Below are 17,084 nucleotides of genomic sequence, written 5' to 3'. Positions count from 1 at the left end.
TTTTAACTTCCTGGCTCCCTGACACTGGTGCCAGACTAACACTTCCAAAACATGTCTTATGACTGGTGGTCCTCCCTGTCTTTCCTCCTCTCAACCAAACAACAAGACCTCCACTTCTATGTAGAGACAAATGTAGAGTGTCTATTAGTGTATGTCTGTGTAGTGTATTTGTGTGTATTTAGAGTTGTATAAAGCAACTTTTGAACATTATTTTGCGCTTGCTTTTGGAAAGGGCAATTTTACATTTTATATTACACGTATTAAAAAGCAAAATACTGCATGTAACCAGCTAGTCACAAAGAAAGCTCAAAAGATTGTTGTCACATGACCTCAAATTAATTGAGAGACTAATTAGTTAACACATAATACAGCACAGTTAAAAACAGTACAAAAATATCACAGTTTGGAGGAATACTATTTCAATTTTTAAACTGTTCCTGTTTTAATGTAATTTCTCTCTCCCAGATTCAGAGACAAGGCCATTATCACAATAGCACAACAAAACAAAAAGCCAACACTGGTGACAGCACAGGCCAACTGCTCATTGTAACATCTGTAAGACGCAAACTGTTCACTGTAGTATTTTGTCTGACACATTTGATGAAACGGTGCCTAGTGAAGCCCAGCTCTGGACACTCAGCAGCATTTTATACATCAGTGCTGAGCACAGAGAAAACACTGTGTTTGAGCACAGTTCAGCACAACAAAAATACCAAAAACAAAACAAGAATAACGAAAACACCAATTAAGAGAACACAGCAACAGCCAGAGAATACATGTTAACAGAGAAACGAGGAAGACAGATCAAATGCAGAATAACAACACAGGGAAAAGGGTATGTGCTGCTGTGCATTCTACAACAGACAAATAACAAAGAGACCGCAGTTAAATGACAAAGCACAATGCTCTGACTCTAAAACAAATAGAGATGTATTTTCAGCATGAAAGAGAAACATGGAGGGAGCTTTGTAAACAATCCAGCACAGGTGAATTGCCTTGTCACAATATGCACTGAATCTGACACAGGCAAGTCTATGAAATACAAAACAGCATAACCACATGCAAAATAGCACATAAATGCTGCACAAACACAGCTGAGCATTAATGAGTAAAGCATCATCATGTTACAAAAAGCTAAAGTCCATAGACAACAGAGATTAAAATGCAAGAGGTCCTTAAGCATAGCACAATTAAATAGCATAAAACACAGAGATGAAGAGCAGTACAGATGACACAAGTATAAGCAATACAGAACAGAGCACACAGAGTATGCAGCTGTAGCGTTTTCAAAAATCATGCAGCACAGAGATGCAATGAACTCAGAGAAAGCACAGAGTACATCCAGCACTGAACTGAAAGTGGATCATCATAACTGCAGTACCTGATTTCTAATGCTGAATAAATAACACACACATAGACAGACAGGATTTTTACTCACAAATCTATTTAGCTTCTTCTCCGGAGGGGATTTTATGAGCCATCCTGTGCATACCACATCGCCTGCGCTCATTGCTGCGTCTCTGTGTGTGTGCGCCTGTGCGTGTGTCCGTTGCTGATTGCAGACTGAGAGGAAAGCAGAGAGAATCCTGTGTACACCCCAAACAGAGGATCGATCAGAGAGAGAGAGAGAGAGAGAGAGAGAGAGAGAGAGAGAGAGAGAGGAGGAACAAACAGAGGGTGGGAGGAGAGATTGTGTGTTTTTGTATGTTATTTTAGAAAATACATGTATGCACAAGCAAATCCGTGTGTATGTATTCTGTGGAGATGAAAAGATGTTCCTCCCTCCACTACCTTGTAACAGACTAGCACATGACCGTGTGTATGTGTGTGTGTGTGTGTGTGTGTGTGTGTGTGTGTGACAACCCAAGGTCAATTTGGAAAATGCTGTGAGGGGAATTTAACTGGTTTACTAGGCCATCAGGTGTTGGAGCCTAGAGAGACTTTAGGGAGAGGGGGAAATTCAGATACAAAAATATTTGTTCTATCTTTCATTTTAACAAGGCTATGTTATGTATGTCATAACCTGTCCTAAATATCTTTCAGGTTTAATGTGCAGACTTCCCCGCGACCCTGTACACAGGATAAGCGGTTGACGATGGATGGAATGTGCAGACTTTTTAAATCTACACATTAAAGGAAGTAGCAGGTTGTGATGCACAAGAAAATTCTATGGTGTTTGGGCGCCCTCTAGTGCCCAATATTATTTAAAAAAAACAACACATCCAACGACACAAATACTTCAAGCGTTAAATCCAGATTGGGAAGGCGCATACTATTGGTAACCAAGGGGATTTAGTTTAAAACTAGACATTATACAAAACATTAAAATATTGACGTCTTTAAATGTCTTTTATATCTCTACCTACTTAGTGTCTCAGTGTGTTGTGTGTAAAATATGAGGCAATTTGGTCATCATGTCTCACGCAGCCGTTTAGAAAGCTTGGCAGTTTGTTTACCCCTCTGTTTTGGAGTTTTAATATCGCGAGAGTTTGTACGACACGGTTAACAGTACGTCTGAGCGCTTTACTATCGCGATATTGTGAAAAAGCTTTGAAAGGGGCGTGTGCGCGACGCGCGCCGTGACTGTACAGTCCTGTCATGACGCATACGCCAAATATATGCGTTATAACTTACTGTCTGCTCACCAATAACTCATGAAAAGCTCCATGCATTAACCAACATGTCTGACGAAGAGCTACCGTCCACTTCACGGGAGGCGCACGCTGAGACGGAGGAGGTAAAGGGGAAAGATAGCAGAAGAGACAGAGTACATATTCTGTTTGCAGACGGACATGAAAAACAGGACGCAGAAGTTTGCAGTTCATCTGCGTTTGGGGGTGAACGGAACATGGTGGGAAGGCGGAGTTCCCTTCACATTTGCAGAGCTGTAGATGTCTGTTACTCTGTTTTGAGGTCCTGGTTTTTTTAATATGTGGAACAGAAAGATTTGCATGCGTTTCGTCTGCGGTTGGCGCCGAATCTGGCGCATAACTCGTGCAGGCGCTGACTGGACGCAGGCAAATCTCTCTGCCCAACATCAACTACTACCTGCTGTAGGCACTGTCTGACGTTAATAAACACACACATACTCACTGTTACTGTGAGATGAAATGCCTCTAATGTCATGATGGCTTTATTTGGGCTCAGATAAGCATGTTTGTGTCCGTAATAATTATGATAATGGTTATTATGATAATGTTTGATTCTTACTGTATATTATTATGACCAATTCAGGGCTTATAAACATTTAAGTAAAATGTTATTAAGACATTAATGCGTATTTAAGAAATATGTAATCACACATAAGTATTGTAATTATTATAGGAATTAGTTATGATAACGTAACATCATAGCATTTTCACAAAAAGTTACCATGGCTGCCATAGCTTCCCTCCAAAATATTATAGTTACTACAGTTATTGTAACTGAAGCAAAACATTGGAAGCTTGGGATTAGCGACCACTGTCATTATTGGCAATACGATAGTAATTATGATATTTTTCCAGAAACTATGGTCACTATGGCACTTTTTTTGTAAGGCATGGACGTTATAATGTAAAGCAGGGGTTTTCAAGCAGGTAATTACAGTGTTTTATGGCGGGATTTTTATTCAGCCCAACGAATCAATTTTACGGAAGAGTACGGAAGCGGATTAGGGCCAAGCAATAATAAAAAAAAATAAAGCCATCTCGAGATTAAAGTCATTATAATGCGAGATTAAACTCGTTAAATTTCGAGAAAAAAGTCGAAATACAATCTTGAGAATAAACTCATTAAATATCGAGATTAAAGTCATTATAATGCGAGATTAAACTCGTTAAATTTCGAGAAAAAAAGTGGAAATACAATCTTGAGAATAAACTCATTAAATATCGAGAATAAAGTCATTATAATGCGAGATTAAACTTAACGAGTTTTTTCTCTAAACACAACGACTTTATTCTCGATATTTAATGAGTTTATTCTCAAGATTGTATTTCGACTTTTTTCTCGAAATTTAACGAGTTTAATCTCGCATTATAGTGACTTTAATCTCGAGATGGCTTTATTTTTTTTTATTATTGCTTGGCCCTAATCCTCTTCCGTACAGTCTTTTAAATCCCTTCATCCTAAAGATTAATTCAATGACCATTGCTACAGTTACATTTTTAAACCAGTAGGTGGCGACAAATGAGCGTCTTTATGTGTTATGTGAGTCATTGAATCATTTCATTTTTAATGGCATTTTTCATTAAAAACATGTTCACTTAAAAGATTAATCCAAAACACAGATTAAATAACAGTAAAACAAATGTCCACAGTGTGCTGTATGTATCAAGGTGCTAGCATAGCAAATGGCATTTTAAAAACTGAAACCAAAAACCAAACCCGACGTTCAACGCTTTTTATTTTTCCCGCCATCCAAACCACAGTGCAAAGCCATGTGTTCCATTCTTGCATGAAAACAAGTACCGCTTGATTTACATTGTTTATGTTGGGTATTGAACCACAGATTAGCGTAATGTGCTTTATGAAACTTTCGCACTGAATTCAGTAAGCTAAGGTCTATATATTTTATGTGTTGTTATGGGTATGTTATGTGTATAGTGTGCATAAATTTAGTTCAGTCATGACAACTCTCGAAAAGATATTTGCATGTTAATGTTGTTATAACATATTGCTAGAATATTTGTCTTGGTGGACTAGATCTGCTATGCTGCTCCTGCAGAGCTAGTATGCAGACTTGCTACTGTAATAACATGCACAGACATACTGAATTAAGCATCTGCACAGTTAGAAAAACACAAGACATGCTGCATCAAACATGTTTTACATGCTGCTGCACAATAAGATTTAAATACAATCATGTTGCAGATCTAGCAGGGTGGTGGAGGGTGTCAGAGAAAACTCTTGCAGCACGCTGCAGTGAAGTTACCAGAACATGTGAGATGCAGCAAATGGCTTTATAATTTTAATTCAAGTGGCTCAGGCTATGTATGCAGGTATATAGGAGGTATTTGAAAGCATTTGTCTGCATGTGTTTTTATCTGATGAGTGTATGTGCACTTCTAGGAGGACCCACCATTTCTCCTGGGCCCTCCTCCAAAAGCAGCTGTGAAGGAGAGCCTGGTGGACCCCGAGTATGAGGAGAAAAGAGTGAGTGTACAGTGTTTAGTTCAAAAATATCTATAAATACATTGAGCTGTTTCCCATAGGTAAGGCTGAGATTTGCAATACAGACCAGTGTGATCTCACCATGAGTTTTGGTCAAGCAGTTGCAGTTCAGTGGTGATATTCTTTAATCTTCTAAGGTGTTATTCATAGATGGGGCCTTTCAGGAACTATTGCTGCATTGTTTTGATTTTTGTTTCATCACACTATCATTATATTGTTAAAGGGGTAGTTCACCTTATCCCAGATATGTATGACTTTCTTTCTTCTGCAGAACACAAACCAAGAATTTTAGAAGAATGTTTAAGCTCTGTAGGTCCTTACAATGCAAGTGAATGGTGATCAGACCTTTGTAGCTCCATAAATCACATAAAAAAAAAACATAAAAGTAATCCATATTGTGGTTTTACACCTGTGGTTAAATCTATATGTCAGAAGCGATATGGTGTCGGTGAGTTACAGAACAAACTTTAAGTTTTTTTTTTATACTCTAAATCTCCACTTTTTCTTTCACTTTCAGTTGTGAAAGTGAAACTAAACAGGCACCACTTTCAGTCACATGTAAAAGTGAAAAGTGAACATGGAGATTTAGAGGGAAAAAAAAAAAAGAACTTAAATTTTGTTCTGCTTCACCCAGACCTATTATATCGCTTCTGAAGATATGGATTTAACCTCTGGAGTCATAGATTGCTTTTATGTCTCCTTGTTCATCTGAGAACGCCCTACATTGCTTCAAAGAGATTAAACATTGTCCGGCTAACAATTTCTTACAATTAAATGAAAGCAAAACCGAATTTCTTATTTTAGGTTCCTCCATGTCCTTCTTACCTGGCCTGGTTGCCCAGTTAGGCCCTCTGTCACCAAATGTACAAGATCATGTGAGAAGTCTTGGAGTGATTTTAGACTACTCATTACTTTTCAATAAACAGATCAGTGCTGTTGTCAAGGGTAGCTTTTTTCACCTTAGATCTATCACAAAAAAAAAAAATTCTTTCCCATTATGACTTGGAAATTGTGATCCACTCACTTATCACATCTAGTTTAGACTACTGCAACTCATTGTACATTGGTCTGCCCCAAACCCATGTTTGGGGCAGACCCCAACGTACAGCTTGTTCAGAACTCAGCAGCTATGCTTTTATCGGGGTCAAGAAAGAGGGACCACATTTCCCCGGTTTTAGCATCCGTACACTGGCTTATGGTGAAATTCAGGGTTGATTTTAAAATTCAGATTTTTGTCTACAAGGCACTAGCTGGTCTTGCTCCTCAATATATCACTGACCTATCTACACCCCTACTCCCCCACCAGAGTGCTTAGGTCTTCTGATCAGCGTCTATTGAAGGTTCCTCATTGCCGTTATAAATCTAGGGGTGACCGTGCCTTTTCTGTGGTAGGTCCTTATCTATGGAATAGTCTCCTTTTACATGTGAGATCAGCTTCACAATTATCCATTTTTAAATCTTCTTTGAAAACATATTTTTACTCTGTGGCTTTTGAATAGATTATTGAATAGGTTGAAGTGGATAAATATATGTTGTATTTAAATTTTTTTTTTTTTTTTTTTAATGTTTTATATATTTAAATCCATCTGTTTTTATATATTTGGTTTGTTTGATCTGTAAAGCGCTTTGGGTCAACTTCTGTTCTGTTGTTTTTAAATGTGCTCTATAAATAAAGGTTGACTTGACTTGACTTTATGTTTCCTTTATGTGATTTTTGGACAAAGGTCTGATCACTATTTACTTGCATTGTGTGGACCTACAGAGCTGAGATATACTTCTAAATATATTTGTTTGTTTATTGCAGAAGAAAGAAAGTCTTACACATCTGGTATGGCATGAGCGTGCGTAAACGATTTGAGAATTTAAATTTATGGGTGAACTATTCCTTAAAATATATTTGTGTTTACATTTTAACTACAACATATTCACTTTTTTTTTTGCCAACAGTTGTAGTAGAGACAGTTAGGGTTTAAGACAGTTGGTCACTAGTTCACTTCAGACAGAGTTTTACATTTTCCTATGGAAATTAGTAATGTAAAATATATCTCTCGATTTTAAAACTTAAAATAAAATTCAAATGTTTTCCCACCTTATTAACAGGGTAATTAATAAGTTACTACTAAGGTAAAATTATGTTATACCTAAGGTAGGTATAACGTACATTTTGCAAAACTTTTATAATTTTTAATTCAGCTTAAAGTTTTCACATCTCAATTTACTCAAAAAACTTTCTCTCAACTATAGAAAACAGACCGTGCCAACAGGTTTGAGTTCCTGTTGAAGCAGACTGAGCTGTTTGCACATTTCATTCAGCCTGCCAGCCAAAAATCGCCCACCTCACCCCTAAAAGTAAAGGTGGGGAGACCCCGAATCAAACAGGATGAAAAGCAGAACCTGCTGTCTGTTGGAGAGTGAGTCAGTGCGCACACACACATGCACACTCACACATTCACATGCATCAGTTTAGCGATTAGTCCATAAGCTTTTGGTCAGACACGGGTCATTATGTTGATTTGGTGTGATTTATTTCTGGCCGGTGGTTGTGTTTCAGTAACCGCCATCGTCGAACAGAGCAGGAGGAAGATGAGGAACTGTTATCTGAGAGCAGGAAGGCTGCTAATGTTCTCGTTCGATTTGAGGAGTCCCCCTCATGTATGAATCAATGCTTAATGATTTTATAAACAGTCACTGTGCTTCTCTGTTTATTAGAGTGGTTTATCTACAAGTCTCCGTTTTAAAGGGAAAAGTTCAAACAGAAATGATAATTTACTCACCCTAATGTTGTTTAAAACCCTTATTTGTTTTTCTGTTTTCTGTGGAACACAAAAGGAGATGTTAGGTAGAAAGTAATCCTTTCATTGCACCTTTTTAACCGTACAATGAAAGTGAATAGTGACCAAGGCTGTCAGCCCTTAACATTTTGCCTAACATCTCCTTTTGTGTTCCCGCGATGAAAAAAATTAATAGATGAGGTGAGTAAATGATGACAGAATTTTCATTTTTGCTGAACTAAACCTTTAAACACAAACTGTTAATAATATTATTACAAATTGGTTATTTAAAGAGTGTAATGTCTGCTAATTTCTGAAATTATACAACATTTTATGTGTAAGCACCTCTTCCAGCACTTCCACTTCCAGATCCTCAAATTAAATTATTATAGTTCATTCACCTATCTGATCAATGTATAAATAAAGGGCCATCAGCAATGATCAGATAATACTGATTGATTATTGGTGTTTTGTTCCATTGCTAGATGTTAAGAATGGAGCACTGAGAGATTATCAGATCAGAGGCCTGAACTGGATGATTTCTCTGTATGAGAACGGCATCAATGGCATCCTGGCTGATGAAATGGTATCATCTTGCATTTATCACTCTCTTATGTTTTACACCACATTTGAGAACATTAAGGTAATGTGTGCCTGGCATCAACAACTATTTTACGAATTCACTGGTTTATATAGTCTTGGAGCGGTAAACGGATTTGCCATACTGTCCATAATGGAGGGGCTCGAGCACAAGACTGGGCTTGAGCTCTTAGATCCCCCCAGACTATCTGGCAACAGCAAGAAATGTTAAGACTGTTTTAAATAATAATTGGTATAGGCATTACAAAAGATTAGTGTGGACATGGGGAGCTGGAGAGATTGGCAGGCCTAGATGAACAAGCTCCACCCAAATGTAAGATTTGAATTTAATATAAATATACTTATAAATACATTGAGCTGTTTCCCATAGGTAAGGCTGAGGTTTGCAATACAGACCAGTGTGACCTCACCATGAGTTTTGGTCAAGCAGTTGCGGTTCAGTGGTGATATTCAGTATATAAATAAACTACACTTATAGTGGCAGTAGTACTTAAAGCTGAAGCATCATCAATTGCAAAAATAATGGTTTTCAAACATCTTCTATTAGTTGGGAAAATCAATGTCCTGCCCTGAACTCATGCCATTGGTTGATCCAGTGTTTGGCTGGTATGGATGCTCCAAAAAACAGAGCAATGTTTTGATAGCTACACAGTTTTAACTTTTTGTGGGAATCAGCCTATGATCTGCTTACAAGTGTCTATGCATAATAAGATGGCGTAAGAGAAAGTATATTTTAACACTGGAAAAAATTACAAACATCACCTTTAAATGTAACTGTGTGATGTACTGTAATTCTTAGTGGAACCCTTACAGCTTCAGAAATAATCCATTGAATATTAGTTATTGCAGAACCACATAAACGCATGATAATGAAAAATGGCTCTGTCATTTATTTTTCAAATATTTAAATGAGAATTTTCCTGAGTCTGTCTTGTTGATGTCATATACTAGTACTCATTGGATTTGTGTGTTCTGATTGGCTCAGGGTTTGGGTAAGACTCTGCAGACAATTGCGCTGCTTGGCTACCTGAAACACTACAGGAACATTCCGGGCCCCCACATGGTCCTAGTGCCCAAATCTACCCTGCATAACTGGATGAATGAATTCAAGCGCTGGGTGCCCACCCTAAAGGCCGTCTGTCTCATCGGGGATAAGGATCAAAGAGTAAGGCGGCTTATGCCCCACTGTTTATCTTTATTTTCTCTTTCTCCCCACTTTCATCCTAACATTAGGTCCCACTTAATTCTTGTGTGATAATTAATCAGTTCTAGTTAGTGTACATATTTAGCAATAGTTAGGGGACAAATCATCCCCAAAAGTGAGCATAATCTAACAAAACCTAATTATGGGGATATGTAGGGCCCAAACTGAAACATTAATTTAGAAATAAGGCAAATAATGTTCTCTTTTAGGGATAGGGGCAGGGTTTTTCTATAGTAATTAGAATAAGCTAATTATATAAAAACAATGGAAATCTATGGTGTGTAACCTGAAATCACCTACAGTATATTGTGGGGTCCCAACAGTTCCAATGAGGAAAACAGCTTAATAAACATATTAAATAATGCCTTAATGTAAATCCAAAAATGCATGTGAGAGTTAGGTTTAAGGTTAAGGGATAGAGAATATCATTAGCTCAGTATGGAAACAATAGTAGTCAATAAAAAGTGCCCACCAGGATAGGAAAACAAACATAATTGTGTGTGTGTGTGTGTTTTAGGCTGCGTTCATACGTGATGTTATGATGCCTGGTGAATGGGACGTATGTGTGACTTCTTACGAGATGGTAATCCGAGAGAAATCAGTCTTTAAGAAGTTTAACTGGCGGTATCTGGTTATCGATGAGGCCCATCGCATCAAAAATGAGAAATCAAAGGTATCGAAACCCAGTTGAACAACTGAGACGAAATTATTGCAAGAGTGACTAAAAGCAGAGATATCCGCCTTATAAAACCTTTGAGTTAATTTAATGATCTGACAGGGAAAAAGGAATCAGAGTAATCTTTCTTCTTTCTTCCTCTTGCTGTCTCTCTCTGTCTTTTATCTCTCTCTCTGGCTGTCAGTTGTCAGAGATTGTGCGTGAGTTTAAGACGACCAATCGTCTCCTGTTGACTGGTACACCCCTGCAGAATAATCTACATGAGCTCTGGTCGCTTTTGAACTTTCTGCTGCCAGATGTGTTTAACTCTGCCAGTGTGAGTCATACTTTTTTTGAATATTGCATTCTGTTTTATCTTTCACTCATGCATGCATTATTTTGCTTTAACTGTGTCACGCATGTATCGCACGCTGGTGGTTTGAGACCTTTCTCTAGATTATGAACTTAAGTTTGTGTTTTTAGACTGGATATGTCAGCATGTAACCAAAATAACTAGCAAACCTATCTAAAATGTAGTCAAAATTGTACAGTTGACTCAGTGGTTATAACAGTGGCCTCTTCATGTCTGTGAAATTTCAGGATTTTGATTCATGGTTCGATACAAACAACTGTCTGGGTGACCAGAAGCTAGTTGAAAGACTTCATGCTGTACGTCTCTCTCTCTCACTCCCTCAATTTTTATTTAATTTCAAAGTACAGTACTTTATTAGCATGATTGATTTACTTATAGTATCATAGCATCAGTACACACAATGAAAACAGTGACAGAAAAAAAGTAAGGTGCTAGTAATGGTAATAAAACTAGCAGTTGATATACAAGGATTATTTATGGTTGTTTAGCATTGAGGTTGTAGTTTTTGATGAAGATGATGTAGACACCCAAGCTGTAAATTGCTTTTTTTAAGGTTTTGCGTCCGTTCCTGCTGCGTCGCATCAAAGCGGAGGTGGAGAGGAGTCTTCCTCCTAAGAAAGAGGTGAAGATTTACCTGGGACTTAGTAAAATGCAGAGGGAATGGTAAGATCACACCCTTGAACAGAAGACACAGAGACGTATGGAGTTTGTGAGAGTTCGGAGAACATTTTTCCTTGTGAAAAATGTTTGAAGGTGTGGGTAGAATGCAGATTAATCACTCACCTTATTATTAAGTGAGTTATTCACTCACTTTGTCTGTGTTCACACAAGTTTGCGTTTTGCGGTTTGAATTTGATTTAAGTAAGCAATCTGGTTTGATACATACTTTGGATGGTGATACATAGTGATGTGTGTACCGTGTGGTGAAATTAATTGACAAAACATTCTTGCACATTTCCCAGGGTAATGAATTCATATGTTTGGAAAAATAACAAAATCAGAGAATAAAACAGTGACCAGCTATTGTCAATGTATATCCTAGACCAGGTGACTGTCTAAAGGCCAGTGAATGGAAGTGATCGAGGTTGTTTCCTGTTGTTTTGACAGGTACACACGTATCCTGATGAAGGATATTGATATTTTGAACTCCGCAGGGAAGATGGATAAGATGCGGCTTTTGAATATTCTGATGCAGCTCCGGAAATGCTGCAACCATCCGTATCTGTTTGACGGGGCGGAGCCTGGTCCCCCGTACACCACCGACACACACCTGGCCACTAACAGTGGCAAGATGGTTGCGCTGGATAAACTTCTGCCTAAAGTGCAAGAGCAAGGTGGGTAGTGAGATTCTATTGGGGTGGGCGATATGAACAAAATCTAAAATCACAATATGTGTATTTTGTACCACGATAACGATATGCGTATGTCACATCTTAATAAATGTAATGCCTAATTTTGGAAAATCCAGTCACTGAATTAAATACTTTATAAATGAAAACTATACTTATATAAATTTCTCTTAATTTGAACCTTGGCAAACAAAGAACACTTTCTAATCAGCATTACCATATTGCTCAGTTTCACATGATGCCATAATTTAGTCTGATATGTTGTTGAACATTATTATTATTATTGTTATTATAAACTTTCATCAAGAAACTCCAGATCTTCTCAAAACAATGCAACAAAGAAATTAATCATTAATAAGTCAAAAGTACCCAACGTAAATAACAGTTCTTGCAGAAAATATCCAAAATTATGTAAACACTTCTTGCAGAATATAAATATCAAATAAAATGAACACTTCTTTAAAAATAAACACTTTTCACTTTCAACCAACACCGCAGATGTTACATCTGTTTTAATAACAAGTTCTTTTCATTTTCTTGATGTTTCTATCAATCATATCAGCAATAATTAATCAAATAATGATCAAATGATGAAGAAGTACAGATGCTTTGTTGTCTAGCAGACTTTCGTCATGTTAAAGGGATCGTTCACCCAAAAAAGAAAATTCTCTCAACATTTACTCACCCTCATGCATCCCAGATGTGTATGACTTTCTTTCTTCTGCAGAACACAAATTAAGATTTGTAGAAGAATATTTCAGCTCTGTAGGTCCATACAATACAAGTGAATGGTGGCCAGAACTCTGAAAGTCCAAATATCACACAAACCATAAGACTCCAGTGGTTTAATCAAGGTCTTTTGAAGCGATCAAAACGTTTTGGTGTGAGAACAGACCAAAATATAACTCCTTTTTCACGTTTTTCATCTTACCATTGCAGTGTCTAGACACGATCATGATTTGAAGCTCGATTACACTTCTGTGCTTGGCGCATATGCAGATTGCTAGATGGTGCTATAGGAAGTGTAATCGAGCTTGAAATCACTATCGCCAAGGAGACTGCTGTTAAGATTTATAGTGAAAAAGGAGTAATATTTTGGTCTGTTCTCACCCAAAACTGACTGGATTGCTTCAAAAGACACCAATAAAACCACTGAGTCATATGGATTACTTTTATGATGCCTTTATGTGATACTTGGACCTTCAGAGTTCTGGCCACCATTCACCTGCATTTTATGGACCTACACTGCTGAGGAGATATTCTTCTAAAAAATGTATTTTGTGTTATGCAGAAGAGAGAAAGTCATACACATCTGGGATAGAATGAGGGTAAGTAAATTATGTGAGAAACTATCCCTTTAAAGGGATGATGCAGGAGTCTGGATAACAGTGACGCTGCACAGCAGAGAATGTCTGATCAGGGTGGTCTGCTGCATCTTCTGCTATATTAATCTTTAGAGTCGAGATGACATGTATAGATGACATGAAGTGATGGTTCGAGGTGAGTTATGTTGATATCATTAACTACGAGTTGTTATGACAACTGCACAAGATGAGCCTGAAATTGATTTTTACTCCAAATAACATTTAAATAGTTTTTGTTCTTTATCTGGATCACTGATTTTATTAGTTTTTACTTCTGCGCATGCAAATTGCATTCAGCAACAAGTTTGTGGATGCGTTTGTGCTGTTGCCTGATTTGCATAATTCCTTTAGTGAATTATGCACTAAATTAGTGCGTGAAAATAACTGGTGCTTTTACCGGCCTTAATTCATTCCACCCTCAGTCTCACGTGAAGCCCTGCCCACTGATAAGTACGCTTACAATGCACCCATGGATATTTACATATTGCAATATACAGGTGAAACTCGAAAAATTAGAATATCGTGCAAAAGTTCATTAATTTCAGTAATTCAACTTAAAAGGTGAAACTAATATATTATATAGATTCATTACAAGCAAAGTAAGATATTTCAAGCCTTTATTTGATATAATTTTGATGATTATGGCTTACACCTTATGAAAACCCCAAATTCAGAATCTCAGAAAATTTGAATATTACATGAAATCAATAAAAAAAAGGATTTTAAATACAGAAATTTCGGCCCTCTGAAAAGTATAATCATGCATATGTACTCAGTACTTGGTTTGGGCCCCTTTTGCATTAATTACTGCCTCAATGTGGCGTGGCATGGATGCTATCAGCCTGTGGCACTGCTGAGGTGTTTTGGAAGACCAAGATGCTTCAATAGCGGCCTTCAGCTCTTCTGCATTGTTTGGTCTCATGTCTCTCATCTTTCTCTTGGCAATGCCCCATAGATTCTCTATGGGGTTCAGGTCAGGCGAGTTTGCTGGCCAATCAAGCACAGTAATACCATGGTCATTGAACCAGGTTTTGGTACTTTTGGCAGTGTGGGCAGGTGCCAAGTCCTGCTGGAAAATGAAGTCAGCATCTCCATAAAGCTTGTCTGCTGAAGGAAGCATGAAGTGCTCTAAAATGTCCCGGTAGACGGCTGCGTTGACTCTGGACTTAATAAAGCACAGTGGACCAACACCAGCCGATGACATGGCTCCCCAAACTAACACAGACTGTGGAAACTTCACACTGGTCTTCAAGCATCTTGGATTGTGTGCCTCTCCATTCTTCCTCCAGACTCTGGGACCTTGGTTTCCAAATTAGATGCAAAATTTGCTCTCATCAGAAAAGAGGACTTTGGACCACTGAGCAACAGACCAGTTCTTTTTTCTTTAGCCCAGGTAAGACGTTTGACATTTGAAGCCCATGTCCAGGACCCGTCTGTGTGTGGTGGCTCTTGATGCAGTAACTCCAGCCTCAGTCCACTCCTTGTGAAGCTCCCCCACACATTTGAATGGCCTTTTCCTGACAATCCTCTCCAGGCTACAGTCATCCCTGCTGCTTGTGCACCTTTTTCTTCCACACTTTTCCCTTCCACTTAACTTTCTATTAATGTGCTTTGATACAGCACTTTGAGAACATCCATCTTCTTTTGCAATTACCTTTTGAGGCTTTCCCTCCTTGTGGAGGGTGTCAGTGATGGTTTTCTGCACAACTGTCAGGTCAGCAGTCTTCCCCATAATTGTGAATTCAACTGAACCAGACTGAGAGACCATTTAAAGGCTTAGGAACCCTTTGCAGGTGTTTTGGATTAATTAGCTGATTAGAGTGTGACACTTTGAGCCTACAATACTGAACCTTTTCACAATATTCTAATTTTCTGAGATTCTGAATTTGGGGTTTTCATAAGCTGTAAGCCATAATCATCAAAATTATATCAAATAAAGGCTTGAAATATCTTACTTTGCTTGTAATGAGTCTATATAACATATTAGTTTCAGCTTTTAAGTTGAATTACTGAAATTAATGAACTTTTGCACGATATTCTAATTTTTCGAGTTTCACCTGTACATGATATAGCAAAATCTCTATCGATTGACACTATATATTGTCCCCACGATATACAGTATATTGTCATATCACCCAGCCCTGTGTCACGTGAAAATAAAAAAAACATTTACATTGCCCTCATATTGTTGCAAACCCACTTTCTTCCTAAGAAAGAAATAAAGATGTTAAGGCCTGTTCACACCAAATCCGTGATGATATTACGAGATGAATTGCTGAAGCTTGCTGCTATTTTTAATGTCATAACAATACAGGCACAGTGATGTACATATGAAATAATGTATATTAAGTAAAAAAAACCATAAGCAGACTTTCAAAAACAAAATGGGCTTATGTTTGAAGTACAAAGGGTTCATGAATTGCAACTATTTATTTTTAATGATATAATTCATATTAGCTGCATGTATGCCGGTGTTTTCCAGTTGATTAGCGCTACCAACATGTTGGATTGAGCAGCTGCAGCGACTGACAAAATTATCTAATTGGTCAGACATTTTTCATTGCAGTCCGAAGACAACATTTTTTTTAACGCTTTCTGTAAAAAAACTTCAGATTGTCAGCAGACAGTTTGTTGTACCTGATGTGCATAATGCCATAGGATTGCATTGTTACCATACAAAAGCTAGTTCGGAATGAACATTCATACCGAAAAAACGGACTTGGTGTGAACAGGCCTTTAGGCAGAATGTTAGTCTCAGTTACCATTCATTTTTATTACATCTTGTTGCAATATGATGAAAGTTAATGGTGACTGAGGCTAACGATCTGCTTTGGTGTTCTTCAGAAAGGTAAACAAAAGGTTAACAGGTTTGGAACAACATGAGGGTGAGAAAATGATAGCAGAACTTCAGGGTTCCCACTCTTTTCCAGGCACAATTTTCCAGGACATTTTATGCACCCAACATGTGTAATATTTAAGCAAAAACACAAGCGTCCTTTTAAATCAAGTTTTATTTGGGCTTTTATTCTGTTTGTTTTTGATGGTAGTTTCTCACCACCAGATAAGCAGTATGCTCCATGGCCCAGTGTAATTATTAATCCCTGTAAAGCTGTGATTCAATTTAATAACTACATAATCTGTACGTGCTGTGCTCTTGAGAGTTCTGTCTGTCTCTGTCATCTCACAAACACAAGAGTGCATGTGATAATCATGATGAGGTGTTTTCAGTGTATGAGTGGCTCTACACAGTGTGCATCACTTGCAGATTATTTAGTTAATTAAATCAGATACTTTTTTAGTTTTAATTATCACAATTGGACATATCACAATTTTAATTTGATTAATTGTACATTAATTCTGCATTTTATTGCAAATGCCATTTTTACGACTAGATTCCATGTTTTTCGCATACTACATGGTAACTGTGGTATAAGCTGACTCAGATCTTTGAATTACTGAAAATTAATTCACATCCTGAGGTATTAAGGTAAAAGATTTTTTTTTTTTAATAGAATAAGCTAAAAGCACCAACATAAGCTATTTAAATGATTCAATTATAGCAAATTATCTGCACAATTGTGCTGTAAAAATCAAGGATATTTTGTGTGGCTTGC

At 37.5% G+C, this 17,084-nt stretch overlaps 2 protein-coding genes across 3 annotated transcripts in view; one reads left to right on the top strand and one right to left on the bottom strand.

Annotated features, from left to right (window-relative positions):
* LOC127634766 (GRB2-associated-binding protein 3-like) overlaps positions 1-1,622 on the bottom strand; it is a 44,042-nt gene extending 42,420 nt beyond the window's left edge. Inside the window, exon 1 of one of the 2 annotated variants that reach the window (XM_052114445.1) lies at positions 1,439-1,622. In XM_052114445.1, the coding sequence (XP_051970405.1) occupies positions 1,439-1,510 (72 nt within the window). In that variant the 5' untranslated portion in view covers positions 1,511-1,622. The remainder of the gene's footprint in view (positions 1-1,438) is intronic. The other variant, XM_052114453.1, reaches the window with a different exon arrangement.
* Positions 1,623-2,571: 949 nt separating this feature from the next.
* LOC127634748 (SWI/SNF-related matrix-associated actin-dependent regulator of chromatin subfamily A member 5-like) overlaps positions 2,572-17,084 on the top strand; it is a 44,780-nt gene continuing 30,267 nt past the window's right edge. The window contains exons 1-11 of the mRNA XM_052114422.1: positions 2,572-2,737; positions 5,053-5,136; positions 7,399-7,565; positions 7,706-7,806; positions 8,411-8,511; positions 9,511-9,690; positions 10,247-10,402; positions 10,590-10,721; positions 10,985-11,053; positions 11,311-11,420; positions 11,865-12,091. Coding sequence (XP_051970382.1) covers positions 2,681-2,737; positions 5,053-5,136; positions 7,399-7,565; positions 7,706-7,806; positions 8,411-8,511; positions 9,511-9,690; positions 10,247-10,402; positions 10,590-10,721; positions 10,985-11,053; positions 11,311-11,420; positions 11,865-12,091 — 1,384 coding nt within the window. The 5' untranslated portion in view covers positions 2,572-2,680. The remainder of the gene's footprint in view (positions 2,738-5,052; positions 5,137-7,398; positions 7,566-7,705; positions 7,807-8,410; positions 8,512-9,510; positions 9,691-10,246; positions 10,403-10,589; positions 10,722-10,984; positions 11,054-11,310; positions 11,421-11,864; positions 12,092-17,084) is intronic.

This window comes from Xyrauchen texanus, chromosome 4, assembly GCF_025860055.1.
Source record: "Xyrauchen texanus isolate HMW12.3.18 chromosome 4, RBS_HiC_50CHRs, whole genome shotgun sequence".
NCBI classification, from domain to species: domain Eukaryota; kingdom Metazoa; phylum Chordata; class Actinopteri; order Cypriniformes; family Catostomidae; genus Xyrauchen; species Xyrauchen texanus.
This window is presented reverse-complemented; position numbering and strand designations above follow the sequence as displayed.